The 16,540-nt window shown below is 40.9% G+C and overlaps 2 protein-coding genes across 2 annotated transcripts in view; one reads left to right on the top strand and one right to left on the bottom strand.

The window, feature by feature from the left end:
- The window catches only part of tprn (taperin), a 29,362-nt gene extending 20,133 nt beyond the window's left edge, over nt 1-9,229 (top strand). Inside the window, exons 2-4 of the mRNA XM_021602366.2 lie at nt 5,743-5,959; nt 6,494-6,618; nt 8,281-9,229. Of these exons, the coding sequence (XP_021458041.2) occupies nt 5,743-5,959; nt 6,494-6,618; nt 8,281-8,343 (405 nt within the window). The 3' untranslated portion in view covers nt 8,344-9,229. The remainder of the gene's footprint in view (nt 1-5,742; nt 5,960-6,493; nt 6,619-8,280) is intronic.
- Nucleotides 9,230-12,137: 2,908 nt separating this feature from the next.
- Nucleotides 12,138-16,481, bottom strand: ssna1 (Sjogren syndrome nuclear autoantigen 1). Its single transcript, XM_021602365.2, has 3 exons — nt 16,088-16,481; nt 14,438-14,637; nt 12,138-12,427 (listed from the first exon to the last, which is right to left on the bottom strand). The coding sequence occupies exons 1-3, from the start codon at nt 16,137-16,139 to the stop codon at nt 12,335-12,337; spliced, it is 345 nt and encodes a 114-aa protein (XP_021458040.1). The 5' UTR covers nt 16,140-16,481; the 3' UTR covers nt 12,138-12,334.
- Between the last annotated feature and the right edge of the window lie 59 nt (nt 16,482-16,540).

The raw sequence follows: 16,540 nt of genomic DNA, 5'->3' as shown, positions 1-16,540 counted from the left end.
CATATTGCACTTTTACTTTCTTCTCCAACACTTTGTTTTTGCATTATTTAAACCATATTGAACATGTTTCATTATTTGAGGCCAAATTGATTTTATTGATGTATTGTGTTAAAGTAAGTGTTCTTTCAGTATTGTTGTAATTGTCATTATTTCAAATAAATAAACAAAACAATCGGCCGATTTTAATCGGCATCGGCTTTTTTTGGCCCTCCAATAATCGGTATCGGCGTTGAAAAATCATAATCGGTTGACCTCTAGTTCCTACATTAGTGGAAAGCCTTCTCAGAAGAGTGGAAGCTGTTGTAGCAGCAAAGTGGGGACCAACGCCATATTAATGCCCATGATTTTGGAATGAGATGTTCGTCCTGGTGTCCACATACTTTTGGTCATGTAGTGTTTTAATTTGAGGACCGGTCTTAACACAAACATTCATGGACATTAAGATAGCTTGCTGTTGCTAGGTTATTTGTCCTGGGAGATTAAGATAGGGTTATTTTACCTGAAATGCATGTGGGCATTTCTATTTTTGTATATTTTTTTTAATCAATTTCAGTCAAATCAGGTTTTCTCTACTCGGAAAATAAATCTACTGGTGAAAGCAGTTTTTATTTTATTTTCTATTTTTTATTAATCTCTCCTTGTTTGTTGTCTTGTTCTTCTGTGGATTATATATGGCTGTTGGTAACCACCTTTAAGGTGCATTATCGCCACCAACTGGACTGGAACGATGTCCACACTCATCTTTCAAACACCCACGTGGGTTAATATGCTCGTTTTATAAACCAATGAGTAGATGGGAGAGGCGGGACTTGCAGCGGGTCAAGTGCCTAAAATAGAACCAAGTTCGATTTTAGGGCCTGGTTGCGTAAACGCCCGCGAGGAATTTGAATGAAATTATTGAATAACGTGTCAATTTATTTTGCAATGGTTTAGTCAGCATGTTAGTGGAATAACTCCAATCCATGCTCATCTAACAGTGTTGCTTCCGTTCCTATCTTTGTCCCAACCTGGGCTTGAACCAGGGACCCTTAATCACATCAACAACAGTCACCTTCGAAGCGTCGTTACCTATCGCTCCACAAAAAGAGCGACAAGGGAAACAACTACTTCAAGGTCTCAGAGCGAGACATGTCACCGATTGACACGCTACTAGCGCGCACTGCTAACTAGCTAGCTATTTCACATCGGTTACGCTCAAATCTCCTCTCTGTATTTGATAATGTATGCGAGTGGCTGTCTGTCTCCTCCACTGTAGTGGGATTCTAATATTAACTGGCTGGCAGGAGATGAGCTTTAATCAGGCATCTGGTCAGTCTGTCCCACACCTCAATGAGGGGCATTAACAAGGCTATCCCTCCTCCCCTCCTATCACAAAACACACCCATGTAAACCCACACACACCTACAATTGGGCAATTCCACAGTAATGCAATTACGCTTTGATTCAGATTTTTTACTTTAAGATGTATGCCAAACAGATTTCAGAGTTTAACAAACCATATGGGGCGGCAGGGTAGCCTAGTGGTTAGAGCGTTGGACTAGTAACCGGAAAGTTGCAAGTTCAAACCCCCAAGCTGACGAGGTACAAATCTGTCGTTCTGCCCCTGAACAGACAGTTATCCCACTGTTCCTAGGCCGTCATTGAAAATAATAATTAGTTCTTAACTGACTTGTCTAGTTAAATAAAATAAAAATATATATAACTCTATGCACAAAGACTACTTTGAACAATTTACACTGAACTTCACAAAAACATATTTGCTGGAAGAACTGTGTAGACTGCAAATGCAAAGTTTGGTAACCGAATTACAGTAAAATCTCCCTCAGTATTTTATGAGACCACGTTTTCCAAAAGCTCTTAAATATCTGCTCCGAATTAAGATTCAAAGATGTCTGCAGAAAGACACATTGACTTTGAAATGTTTTATTTTGTTAACGGAATTTCATCATGGGTCCCTGATTTGTACTATACAGAAATGTATAATTATGGATATGAATGTTTTTCTCTTTATGGTGATGTATCCTGAACACAAAGGTAGAAATATACAATATCCTTATTTTGCATATCTGGAAATGATTGTACACACTGGCTGTTATTGTAATGAGCTCTGCCCCCAAACACCATATTTGGTTGGTTCAGACGAGACCAAATCAGATACAATATGTACAGTAGGCACTACTCTGTGTTCTACTGTACTCTACTTTTATTTTACTGTTTTGAAAAAACAATAGTATACTATGTTATAAATAGTATAGTATTCACTGTGGTGTTTTGGGGGACTTTACTGTAGTATTCACTGTAGTGAAAAATACTTGTTAATACTGTAGTATTTACATTTTAATGTGCACCTGGAGGGGCCCAGGACTAGGACCAAGTTTGGGAAACTGGTCTAAGAACCTTTTTCCATCTATTTGACCAGAAATCAAAGCCTTTGCTTATTCCTAATTTCGGGATGGAAACTTGTTTAAACTGGTATATGGGTCTTTCTATAAATAATGGGGCCAATGTGTAACATCGTGATCAAAATTTCTAAATGGTTAGAAACAAAAATTTAAAAGATTATCATGCAGTGTACTTAGAGGAATAAAAATGAAATATATGCATATTGGCCCATAACTCCACCTATACAACAACATAGTACATACATACTCTAAGCAGGGTTCATAAAGACATTGGCAAGCAAACTTCAAGGACTTTCAGGGACTTCTTCAAGCACTTCATTACATTACATACATTCAGTACATTACCACCAAGAATAATTGTTTTTTTAGGCCTTGCCAATGCAGCGATATAAAAATGATTATTACATTCTAAAATGTGAGAATAATGTGGACATTGCCTGACTAAATAAATCTCCATGCATCCAATCTTTCTGTAGCTTATGTGGCCGATGCAGGGACACATAAAGCCATGACTAGCTGTAGCATTCATCTCACCATCGCTGTTTTTATCATGAGAAAGTGGCCAAAAACCAGGTTCCTTTTTTTTAATTTAAGGATTTGTATAGATGGCCAAGTTGAAGCCAATAATCCTCCTAATAACCACACATGGTTTTACCGCAAAAGAGAAGCCCAACGCACATCCATTGAAACGGCGGAAAACAAACGAAAGTGGCCACATCTCTCACAAAAACCAATCAAAAAGGAATTCACGGATAATTATAAGGGAGCAGGAGAACCTCTTGCAAAGCTGTCATCAAGGCAAAGGGTGGCTACTTTGAAGAATCTCAAAAAATAAAATATATTTTGATTTAACACTTTTTTGGTTACTACATGATTCCATGTGTTATTTCATAGTTTTGATGTCTTCACTATTCTACAATGTAGAACCTATTAAAAATGATGAAAAACCCTGGAATCAGTAGGTGCGTCCAAACCTTTGACTGGTACTATATATATCATTTATATATATATAAATTAATGACATTATCCTATGAACTTCACATGTTGGTGCTCATGGGTCCTTTTAAATGGAAATGCCCAAACCCTGCACTCTTGTACTTGCTGTAGCTCCTACCCAATTTCCACAGCAGAGCTCCCCTCCAATCCGCTGCCAGAATGTTGGGATGAACTCTACCAGATTCTACCGTGTGTGTCTCAATGTGCACCATGTCACTGTACCCTCTACTAAACTAGGACAGCGTGCTGGGTGGCCTGGAAAATTTTAATTCCCTCTCGCTTTGTCTCGCTCCTTCTCTCGCATTGTTACTCTTTCTGTTGTGCACTTTCTCTCCCGCACAGACAGAATTGCAAACAGACACCATTTTTTTCAACACTATATTAATATACTCTCACTACTCTCTTGAGGAAAAAAATCATAAAAACCAACAGCAAACGCTCAAATCCTCTTCAGCTGAGTCATTTCCGTGTCCTTGTCCTGTTTTTGGAGTGAGAGAGCGCTCAGACAATTTGGTTCTGTGGTCTCTGTCCTGTTGAAGTGTGCAGTGGTGAATGGGAAGAGCCTGGTGCCTGAATCGGCCCTCTGTTGGCCTGTCTCAGTGCCCAGAGAGGAGGACAGCAATCACTTCTTGAATAATACAGGCCTTCATAGCCACGGGTGGGCAGAGAGAGAGGGGCAGCCCTGACGTCTCAGCCCAGATCTACACAGAGAGCAAGCTAACCCCGCGGCTAGTCTGATTTTATTGATACACTCGTGGCATGGAGATAGACTCCTAAAGCAGGACTTTGGCGTGATTAAGTTGATCAGGGAACTTGGGAGAGAGCGAGGGTTTTAGACATTTAAAAGAGCTGATTTGTAAAGCTGATGGTCTTTTGGGGCTGGAGCTCCAGTGATATGGCTTTAGACTGGATTTAATACCTTTTAAAAATAGTATTTGTGCTCCTCATTTGGTCTTTGTCACTGGAAGGCCATGGCTGCCACTGGTTCAGCCATGACCAGGCCAAACACACAACTAATTCACTGTCTTGATAGATCACATGATTAAAAAACAAGTTGGTTTTGTCCCTAATATGATATCTGCATCTTTCTTGGGTTTTAATGTAATTTTAATTGTAAGGAATTAAAATGACAGTTTTATAAAATCAGTCTAATTATAGTGCTTAGATTATTAATAGAGTTCAATGCATGCCCTTTCCCTTCTGAAAGCACATGCTTATTATGATGATGAACTGAAAAATGCACCACAAGTGAAAATGAAAGCACTTTCGAAATCAGCGGTAAGGCAGCATGCCTCAATGGGTTTTTGTTTTATCAAAGCATACAGTATCATCAGGGCTGAGAAGTTGAGAAATGACTTGAGTTATTGAATGTATGAGATATAGCCTATTCTCATTTTGTACATGTACCCAACTGCATTGTACGCTTAATTGTCACAGCTTATTAGCCATTAAAGGTCAACGTTTTGAGCTTCATTAAGCCTTCAGACTATTGAGGTTGGCTGTTGTGAAGTTGATAGTCACATTCTGCAACATGTTGCCATAAAGTCTCACCCCACGGTGGCGTGTTTGTGCAGCACTGGGGTGTTGCCGAACGGAGATGTCATACAACTAGCTCTCCAGCAATCATTCACAATGCCAGCAGCCCCTGCAAGGCTGCCACCTGCCCTGTGCCATGATACTAGAGGCCAACACTGGAAAATTAAACTCACAGGTCAAGCACATATTCTCATATTTACAAGTGCCTTTAAGGTAACCCCAATATATCAAGATAATGTGCTTGTGTAGGCTACTAGGTTCAGTTTGGGTCACGTACACATACCATATAATGCTGGTGTTGAAATTCATCCAATCAAAGTAGGTCAGCCTGACAATGTGATAAGCCAAATGACATTTAATGATACAGTAATAAGGAAACACATTTCTTTGTTATTGTTCAATGTGGTCAGATAACTATTCTGTCATCATAGGGGAGTAAAGTACAGTATGCACAATAAACCGGTGGTATTTTAATTCTGCAGCGTTGAATCTTTTGTGGCAGTACTATCATACTAAACTGACTTCGTAGTGCTGAGGAAGAAAATTATTATTGTGGCAAGAAGAGCTAGGGGAAATTCCAATCATTGAGTTAGCCTGATGTCAAGCTTTGTACATGAATTAACATGACGCTGACATTTTCTCTCTGGTACACTTACTTATTGAAAGTGCTGATAGGAGATCAATTCAATTCATAGCACTCAACCCTTAAGAGAACCATAGAAAACAGGAGCCCTACCATTTCACCACTGAGTCTTATGTTTGAGTGTTTTTAAATCACTGACGGACTTCTCCGTTCCCCCTCACTCAGCTGAAGATATCGTTCAACGAGTCGAGCATGCAGAGCAGCTATGAGTACCCCTCAGAGAGCAGCGTGTGGGACAGCGAGGAGGAGGAGGAGGAGGAGGATGAGGAGGAGGAGGAGGCGGCGGCGGCGGAAGGGAAGGGAGGAGGTCAGGAGGAAGATCAGCCCAGCATGGTGGGCCGCATCCACATCCCTCGTCCGAGCTACACCAGCAACGGCACTGGTGAGAGAGAGAAAGAGGGAATGGGGGGGAGGGGAAAGGAAAGCAGGAAACGTATAGAATGAGAGGAAGAGGGAGGGGATGGAATTGGAGTGAGACGAGGACAGAGTTAAAGGGAAAGTAATCGAACTGACTAAATGAAACATATTCTAATGGTGAAGAGGGTAAGATAAGGAAAAGTAATGAATTCATACAACCTATTAGTAATCTGGAAATGGCTGCATGGTGGTTTGGCACTGAACTGCTACTGTTTGATGTAACGTGGGAGACACCTACTGGTCAGAGTTAGCATTACATCCTAATGAAGAAACTGCTGGGGTTGTAACTAAACATGTCTGTCATTTTTATCTGCTCTCCCATAAATGTCTCCCCACTAAACAGTAGACATGCAGTATAATTCGATTTAGTTATTCATTACACAGTTTATTGCCAATCTTTAATCAACGTGTACATGAGCTTGTGCAAAAAAATTATGTATAATAAATAACCAATGTGCTACAGACTTGCATTGTGCTTTCCCCATTCCTATGTCTTCAGATCTGTCCAGTTACATTCCCAAGCACACTGTGGATTTTAACAGCTGGCAGGAACATAAGCTTGATGACCCTGTTTACCAGGGGGACACCAATTTCCAGCGCACACAGATGTCAGGGGAAGTTATGGTAAGGCAATAGTACCAGTCAAAAGTTTGGACACCTACTCATTCAAGGGTTTTTCTTTATTTTTACTATTTTCTACATTGTAGAATAATAATGAATACATCAAAACTATGGAATCATGTAGTAAACAAAAAAGTGTTAAACAAATCAAAATATATTTGAGATTCTTCAAAGTAGCCACCCTTTGCCTTGATGACAGCTTTGCACACTCTTAGCATTCTCTCAAAAAGCTTCACCTGGAATGCTTTTCTAGCAGTCTTGAAGGAGTTCCCACAAATGTTGAGCACTTGTTGGCTGCTTTTCCTTTACTGCGGTCCAACTCATCCCAAACCAGATGTTGGGTTGAGGTTGGGTGATTGTGGAGGCCAGGTCATCTGATGCAGCACTCCATCACTATCCTCCTTGGTCAAATAGCCCTTATATAGCCTGGTGTGTTTTGGGTCATTGTCCTGTTGAAAAACAAATGATATTCCCACTAAGCGCAAACCAGATGGGATGGCGTATCGCTGCAGAATGCTGTGGGAGCCATGCTGGTTAAGTGTGCCTTGAATTCTAAATAAATCACAACAGTGTCACCAGCAAAGCACCCCCACACAATCACACCACCTCCTCCATGCTTCACGGTGGGAACCACACATGCAGAGATCATCTGTTCATCTACTCTGCATCTCACAAAGACATGGCGGTTGTAACCAAAAATCTCTAATTTGGACTCATCAGACCATAGGGCTGATTTCCACTGGTCTATTGTCCATTGCTCATGTTTCTTGGCCCAAGCAAGTCTCTTCTTATTATTGGTGTCCTTTAGTAGTGGTTTCTTTGCAGCAATTTGACCATGAAGCTCTGATTCACACAGTCTCCTCTGAACAGTTGATGTTGAGATGTGTCTGTTACTTGAGCTCTGTGAAGGATTTATTTGGGCTGCAATTTCTGAGGGTGGTAACTTATCCTCTGCAGCAGAGGTAACTCTGGGTCTTCCTTTCCTGTGGTGGTCCTCATGAGAGCCAGTTTCATCATAGTGTTTGATGGTTTTTGCGACTGCATTTGAAAACTTTTTTTTTTTTTAAGTTCTTGACATTTTATGAATTGACTGACCTTCATGTCTTAAAGTAATGGACTGTCATTTCTCTTTGCTTATTTGAGCTGTTCTTGCCATAATACGGACTTGGTCTTTCATCAAATGGGGCCATCTTCTATATTCCTTGTCACAACACAACTGATTGGCTCAAACGCATTAAGAAGGAAAGAAATTCCACAAATTTAACAAGGCACACCTGTTAATTGAAATGCATTCCAGGTGACTACATCATGATGCTGGTTGAGAGAATGCCAAGAGTGTGCAAAGCTGTCATAAAGGCAAAGGGTGGCTACTTAGAATAATCTCAAATATAAAATATATTTTGATTTGTTTAACGCTCTTTTGGTTGCTACATGATTTTGATGTCTTCAATGTAGAAAAATAAAGAAAAACCCTGGAATGAGTAAGTGTGTCCAAACTTGTGACTGGTACTGTATATATGACACATTCATTCATCAACCTCAACTTTTGTGGGGCTACTTTAAAAGTATCAGAATGGCATAACAGCACATCATTTACTAAAGTAACTCTATTTCTCTCTCTCCACCCTTACCCTGCTCTTCATTTTATATATATATATATATCAGCTCACCCCAGCAGACAGCTCCTTGCTGTCAGATTTCAGCAGTGAACCTGCTCTGTACTTCTGATATGCCTGGACCAAACAGGAATGACCACTGCCCTACAGCTTGGACTCAGAACCACAGTTACACAACCCAGGCTGGGACCAGACTCCTACCAGTGCCCAGTGAGACCAGTGCCCAGTGAGACTTAACAGAATTGGACCTCAAGTCGCACTCCAACACAATCAAAGCACTCTTTTTTTCACACCTTGTTTAATTTGATACATAGACATCAACCAACCACAACCCAAGCAGCTGGACTGTCCTCACCTTACATGTACAGTTGATCTGTCTGTTCTCTCAACCACTACCAATTCCTCTCACTGACTGCCATTGAGCGGTGAAGTCTGAACCAGATCTCTGACAGACTGTATTTGATTGTCCAAAGAAATCTGAGCTTGAAAGATAATCATGCATTATAATGCTGTTTTCCAGGCTTTACGATCTCTAGAAGGCGGCTATCTGGCTCCATTCTGTCTGCCTTGATGTCTCTCTGTCTCCATCATTGTTGTCATATTATATATACTGTGTATGTATAACAGGAATGACCACAATACAATGCATTCAGAAAGTATTCAGACCCCTTGACTTTTTCACATTTTAATGTTACAGCCTTATTCTAAAATTGATTCAATTGTTTTTTCCCCCTCATTAATCTACACACAATACCCTATAATGACAATCAAAAACAGGTTTTTTATAAATGATATTTGCGTACTTTGTTTAAGCACCTTTGGCATCAATTACAGCCTTGCGTCTTCCTGGGTATAACGATACAAGCTTCGCACCCCTGTATTTGGAGAGTTTCTCCCATTCTTCTCTGCAGATCCTCTCAAGCTCTGTCAGGTTGGATGGGGAGTATCACTGCACAGCTATTTTTCGGTCTCTCCAGAGATGTTTGATTGGGTTCAAGTTCGGGCTCTGGCTGAGCCACTCAAGGACATTCAGAGACTTGTCCTGAAGCCATTCCTGCATTGTCTTGGCTGTGTGCTTCGGGTTGTTGTCCTGTTGTAAGGTGAATCTTTGCCCCATTCTAAGGTCCTGAGCATTTTGGAGCAGGTTTTCATCAAGGATCTCTCTGTACTTTGCTCTGTTCATCTTTCCCTCGATCCTGACTAGTCTCCAAGTTTCTGCCGCTGAAAAACATCCCCACAGGATGATGCTGCCACCATGCTTCACCATAGGGATGGTGCCAGGTTTCCTCCAGACTGGCACTCCAGGCAATTGGCATTCAGGCCAAAGAGTTCAATCTTGGTTTCATCAGACCAGAGAATCTTGTTTCTCATGTTCAGAGTCCTTTAGGTGCCTTTTGGGTAACTCCAAGCGGGCTGCATTGTGCCTTTTTACTGAGGAGTGGTTTCCGTCTGGCCACTCTCCCATAAAGGCCTGATTGGTGGAGTGCTGCAGAGATGGTTGTCCTTCTGGAAGATTCTTCCATCTCAATAGAGGAACTCTGGAGCTCTGTCAGTGACCATCAGTTTGGCCGTACGGCCAGCTCTAGGAAGAATCTTGGTGGTTCCATACTTCCTCAGTTTAAGAATGATGGAGGCCACTGTTCTTGGGGACCTCCAATGCTGCAGAAAAGTACCCTTCCCCAGATCTGTGCCTCAACACAATCCTGTCTCGGAGCACTATGGATAGTTCCTTCGACTTTATGGCTTGGTTTTTGCTCTGACATGCACTGTCAACTGTGGGACCTTATATAGACAGGTGTGTACCTTTCCAAATCGTGTTCAATCAATTACATTTACCACAGGTGGAATCAAATCAAGTTGAAGAAACATCTACATTTCCAGTCTCATAGAAAAAGGTCTGAATACTTATGTAAATAAGGTATTTCAGTTTCTATTTTTTTTTATAAATGTGCAAACTATTTTAAAAACCTGTTTTCACTTTGTCATTATGGGGTATTGTGTGTAGATTGATGAGGATATGTTTTGTTTATCCATTTTAGAATAAGGCTGTAACAAAATGTGAAAAAAAGTCAAGGGGTCTGAATACTTTCCAAATGCAGTGTATGGTGTCTGTGTGTCCTTGTAAAGGGGATTTGTGTAGTGGTGGTGACCAAATTCCTTAAACAAGGAAGCCATCAGTGCCCATTCTTATCAAGAAGAGACTGTTGTGTCCTGGAGTCCCAAAACGTAGGCTGAGGACGCCACACTTCATAGGGAACGGGCAGACAAACACAAACAATACTTAAATACGGCAAGGGTTCCACAATCCTAGTCGTTTTTCTACCTGATTTCACTTGACTTGGTTCCCCTTAGTGTATGCTTCTTCTGTGTGCCTTTCAGTTGTTGTATGTTTCCAATGCTGTGTTGGAGATTTTGCCAGAAGAGTGCAGGAGCAAGCGAATGTCAACACTCCCTCTTATAATTAAGAAATGCTCTGTAGACCTGCTCAACTTTGTTTGATCATCAAAGAGCTGTGAAGTGATATTATACCTTCTGCAAGAAGCTTAATGTCAAAGGGACAGTAAATTAGACCCATTGTCTAGAATACTATTATAAACTATTTCCCCCATTCAGTGTTAATGTTTGAACACTGCCAAGTGTGAAAGATACCAAGAATAGCAACTATTGAAACAATTCACCAGCATGTGCGTTTGAAAGGTCGCCTTTCAGATACTCGTTCTTGTGTAGTGTATGGAACAAGGAAGGGTGTGTCCTCATGGCCATGTTTTTCCTTCATTGACCAGTGAATAGCTTCTGACCTCAACCAGACCTCCTTCACATTCCATAGAGCAGGGTTTCCCAAACTTGGTCCACAGAACCCCAAGAGGTGCACGTTTTTGTTTTAACACTACACACTTGAATGATGAATAGTTGATTTGAATCAGCTGTGTAATGCTAGGGCAAAAACCTAAACATGCAGTCGTTTGGGAGCCCCTGCCACAGTGAGCTGGTCTATTTTAGTAATGAAGACATTGATCTTACACACAATTGTTTATCGGAGATTTAAAAAAAAAAAATATGGCTTTAAGTCTTCAAGATTTTTACTCAATGCCAATTGACTTGTTAATTACTGTGGACGACAACTCGCATTCTCAAACATATTCCTTCGGACAGTATTGATGTACAGTTTATATACTCCACAATGTATTGCTTTTTGAATATCTTCAAAGGAAGAGGTTTAGATTGGACAGGACTGGCAACATTTCTATACTGTAACTTTCATGATTAGACACTTGTCAATATTTTATTTTAAACCTCATACAGGCAAGGTGAAAGTGTTCATCAATCGATGTACTGTATGTCAATGAGAAACAAGGAATGCATGCTGTTTCTGCCACAACCCTATTGGGGAAACCAGGGAATGATAACTGGTTAGTGTCCACTGATGAGCACACCTGCCATTCATCTGTGCCAACTGCTGCATTTAGGACCAAATCCCTAAGTAGGCCAGCAGCTTTTCCTGGGAATTGTGCCTTTAATTGAATCAGGGGACCAAGAGCCAGGGCTTTATAATGGCATGTTTCAGTGACACCAGCAAGATTGGGATGAGACGGATTCACTTGAAAGAATATTGATGACGCCTGGGACCATTGTATATTCCTGTTAAGAAAGATGAGGCTTCCAGCTACACTATTAATCTCCAGCATCAAAGATGTGCTTACTGTAAAATTTGTAGTTGTCAATGATTTGGGCAAAAAGATGTCAACTGTACAAATGAAAGCTCAATAAATAGATGAAGCCTTGACAGTGTGAATAGTTTCTGGTGCAGAGTGTCAGACTAGTGTCCAGCCCTCATGTGAAGTCAGAATCTTCCGAGTGTGCGTATTTGTTAAGACACAGCACTCACAAAATGGAATTACTTTTGAGTTGGTTCCATACATGGCAAATGTGAAGGGAATCTTCAAACTTTATTAAAATAATACAATTGATATAAAATAAGTACACCAGTAAAGGGCAGAATTAGATATTCAAAACATTTTTACATAAATATATTACAAACAGTTCTAGATGAGATGGTGAGGGGAAGTGCTGGTATCTGGGTGAGAGGGAAGGTAGTCTGGACGTCAGTGGTCTTTCCCTCTGGGTTCAGTGGCTTTGCCGAGATTTCCCGCTTCCTTTTTTAGTACACTCAGCAGTGTCTGAGAGCTCTCCAGAATCTGAGAATAAGGCATGAATTAACATAAGACACTTGCCTCAGTCTATGAAATACCATATAGTCTGAGGTAAGTGGGAATGAAATGCAGCATGACAATGTGCTATGTAACAATTTGACTGGAAAGTCTGACTTTGAGCACTCCGTTTTTAATTAACGACACTTACGGGCGTTTGTTTGCTCTGCCATTAAGCTCTTAGTAACACCAAGGGAGTTGAATATTAAGAAAACACGTGGGATGTATGTTGTCTTGAATTAAAACAAGTACAGTGCCTTGCGAAAGTATTCGGCCCCCTTGAACTTTGCGACCTTTTGCCACATTTCAGGCTTCAAACAAAGATATAAAACTTTTTTGTGAAGAATCAACAAGTGGGACACAATCAAAGTGGAACGACATTTATTGAATATTTCAAACTTTTTTAACAAATCAAAAACTGAAAAATTGGGCGTGCAAAATTATTCAGCCCCCTTAAGTTAATACTTTGTAGCGCCACCTTTTGCTGCGATTACAGCTGTAAGTCGCTTGGGGTAAGTCTATCAGTTTTGCACATCGAGAGACTGAAATGTTTTCCTATTCCTCCTTGCAAAACAGCTCGAGCTCAGTGAGGTTGGATGGAGAGCATTTGAACAGCAGTTTTCAGTTCTTTCCACATTCTCGATTGTATTCAGGTCTGGACTTTGACTTGGCCATTCTAACACCTGGATATGTTTATTTTTGAACCATTCCATTGTAGATTTTGTTTTATGTTTTGGATCATTGTCTTGTTGGAAGACAAATCTCTGTCCCAGTCTCAGGTCTTTTGCAGACTCCATCAGGTCTTTTGCAGACTCCATCAGGTTTTTTTCCAGAATGGTCCTGTATTTGGCTCCATCCATCTTCCCATCAATTTTAACCATCTTCCCTGTCCCTGCTGAAGAAAAGCAGGCCCAAACCATGATGCTGCCACCACCACCATGTTTGACAGTGGGAATGATGTGTTCAGGTTGATGAGCTGTGTTGCTTTTACGCCAAACATAACGTTTTGCATTGTTGCCAAAAAGTTCAATTTTGGTTTCATCTGACCAGAGCACCTTCTTCCACATGTTTGGTGTGTCTCCCAGGTGGCTTGTGGCAAACTTTAAACAACACTTTTTATGGATATCTTTAAGAAATGGCTTTCTTCTTGCCACTCTTCCATAAAGGCCAGATTTGTGCAATATACGACTGATTGTTGTCCTATGGACAGAGTCTCCCACCTCAGCTGTAGATCTCTGCAGTTCATCCAGAGTGATCATGGGCCTCTTGGCTGCATCTCTGATCAGTCTTCTCCTTGTATGAGCTGAAAGTTTAGAGGGACGGCCAGGTCTTGGTAGATTTGCCGTGGTCTGATACTCCTTCCATTTCAATATTATCGCTTGCACAGTGCTCCTTGGGATGTTTAAAGCTTGGGAAATCTTTTTGTATCCAAATCCGGCTTTAAACTTCTTCACAACAGTATCTCGGACCTGCCTGGTGTGTTCCTTGTTCTTCATGATGCTCTCTGCGCTTTTAACGGACCTCTGAGACTATCACAGTGCAGGTGCATTTATACGGAGACTTGATTACACACAGGTGGATTGTATTTATCATCAGTCATTTAGGTCAACATTGGATCATTCAGAGATCCTCACTGAACTTCTGGAGAGAGTTTGCTGCACTGAAAGTAAAGGGGCTGAATAATTTTGCACGCCCAATTTTTCAGTTTTTGATTTGTTAAAAAAGTTTGAATACAGTTTTATATCTTTATGTTTGAAGCCTGAAACGTGGCAAAAGGTCGCAAAGTTCAGGGGGGCCGAATACTTTCGCAAGGCACTGTAATTCCAGGGTTCTTTTGTGGGTCAGAAAATGTCTTGCCCTGTACGTTTGTAGGGTCTTTTTGCAGTCAAATTAACATGAGCGATCCTGTACAGCGGATATATCCATTCAGGGTTTTGTGAGACTAAACTAGCGTTGAAAAAACAAACGAAAAATAAAGCCCCTGAACACTGGCCTGACCTTCATATAGGCAGCCTCAGTCTCAGCGATGGTGCGGTCAAAGTCAGCGCGGGCGGTGAGTCGTCTGGCCAAGCTCTCATTGACGCGGCTTAGCTTCTCAGTGAGGACACGAATGTCGTGTTGTAGACGACCTTTCTCCTCCTCCTCCAGCTGTATCTGACGGTTCAACTCATCCCTCTTAGAGCACAGCTCCTCGATACCTGGGGAAAAGGAAACACTGGCTGTTTAGGAGATGGAATGTAAATGTACATACGACCATGGTATTCAGTTCAATTCATTTGTACATGACTGGTTTTACAGTGTAGCCGTAGCCTAAATTAATTACTTGAATGCTTAGCATCAAATATAGCCTGGGCCTACATTCCTAGTCCCAACAGTCTGAATAGTAAGACATCTGGGTATTTTAAAGAAAACAACCTAGAGGCCTATAATCTATCCTTCTAAATACATGTCAGACTTCCTGTGCACAATGTAAGAGGGATAAGAGGGGGAGGTCTAAATTGAGGTCACCCTCACTCAGCATCCCTTTCCTGTTGAATCAGCCCATTCCAGCCTGTGATGGATGAAAGTGTGAGACGGTATCAATCATACATTAATGAAATCCCACTGCCAGAGGTCACATCTTAGTCTGTAGCTATGGAATTAGATCTTTCACAGTATAAAGATAGGCATTAGTTGCATCAACACTCCATCGAATCAGCTCCATAATACTAGCCTATTTTCAAAGCCAGCCATTATGATTCAAAACTGCTGACAAATCTATCAAAACTATAATGAGTGGGTTGAGAATCAAGGGTTCAATTGATCTTAGACAATTTCAATGAAAATAGTCCTATGAAGCAGAACACCTGGGTTAAAGTCTAGATCAAATTCCTCTGACATTACCAGTCATGTCAGTGAGATTATGGGCATCTATCTATACATGGACTGATTGAAACAGTTACTCAGAGTTGGATGCATTTAAATTCTACACAAGCAGAATGCCATGTCTTGATTTAAACTACGTGTCAGGGGTTTGATGGCTGTGCTAAAGCAAGGTCAATTAAAAATAAATTAATACAAAAGTATTTCAAACTAAACATATTTCCTTGACAAGTCAAACAGGTAAACTTCCGCACAGACTGGGTCCAAGTCTAGCGTCTCTTGTCTGTAAAATACGGGAATAAGGAATAACATAATTCTGCCGCATTTAATCCCCCTCCCTAACCTTTCAACAACTCAGTTGACTGAATCACACATACTCTTGTGTAGTGATATAGGAAAAAAAGAACTGTCTGCACATGCACCTAGGGAAATAATGACTTTCTATTGGGAGAAAAGGAAATCGCATCAAAGAGAAAGAGCCTAGAAACAGGCTGCATCAAAGCATGGGATAGAAGCAGCATACTCTTTCAAGGTTAACTACCCAGATTCAGTCACAAGTGCCTAATTAGCTGTAGCTGTCCAAAATGAGGAGCTGGAATATGATACATTCGGGAAATCTTTGTCCCTGAAGGGCCTAAATACAGCATAAAAATACAGATATTTCCACAACGGACCCAAACAAGTGAAAACAAGAAGCTAGCTAGCTAACATATTGACATAGCTAGGTAGAAACAGTTAACTAAAGCAACGTAGTATTTAAAGACAAATATACGAAATGCCACTTACACTTGACAAGCTCATTGTTGTAGGTTTGTAGCGCTGCTCCTTGTTGGGTCATGATGTTGTCGATTATACTTACTTTTCCAGCTCTTCAGGGCCCTTCCCCGCGCACACAGCCAGAGTACTATCTACGTTAGTTAGCGACTCAATGATAACTTTGCAGTTTGAAGCCAAGGTATTGCTACAGATAACTCTCGCTAGGTTTAACTAGTTTGTAAACTGGCTCATTTGTGCAAAGATGTAGGCAGTCGATATGGACTCCTTCTCGACACCGACACTGTCCTTAACTAGCTTCAAAATCCCTCCATTTAGCTTGTTTCCACGACAACTAGCTAACAAACTGTCACGTACACTTCCGCCACACTTTTATGACTTCCGCAACCACACGTACGTCACTATTATGCGCCACAGGTTTGGCAAGAGCGCGATAACTTCAATCAAATGGCATCTATAATTACA

The sequence above is a fragment of the Oncorhynchus mykiss genome, chromosome 5, assembly GCF_013265735.2.
Source record: "Oncorhynchus mykiss isolate Arlee chromosome 5, USDA_OmykA_1.1, whole genome shotgun sequence".
In the NCBI taxonomy this organism is placed as follows: Eukaryota; Metazoa; Chordata; class Actinopteri; order Salmoniformes; family Salmonidae; genus Oncorhynchus; species Oncorhynchus mykiss.
The sequence above is the reverse complement of the archived record's forward strand: the minus strand, read 5'-3'. Positions and strand labels throughout refer to the sequence as shown.

What these genes read in the sequence shown, in the direction of transcription:
- ssna1 (XM_021602365.2), bottom strand. Translation starts at nt 16,139, where the DNA reads ATGACCCAACAAGGAGCAGCGCTACAAACCTACAACAATGAGCTTGTC. An exon ending in CAACAATGAGCTTGTCAAGT is followed by an intron (nt 14,638 to 16,087) that starts GTAAGTGGCATT and finishes CCTTTTCCCCAG; the next exon opens with GTATCGAGGAGCTGTGCTCT. An exon ending in CTGAGGCTGCCTATATGAAG is followed by an intron (nt 12,428 to 14,437) that starts GTCAGGCCAGTG and finishes CCTTATTCTCAG; the next exon opens with ATTCTGGAGAGCTCTCAGAC.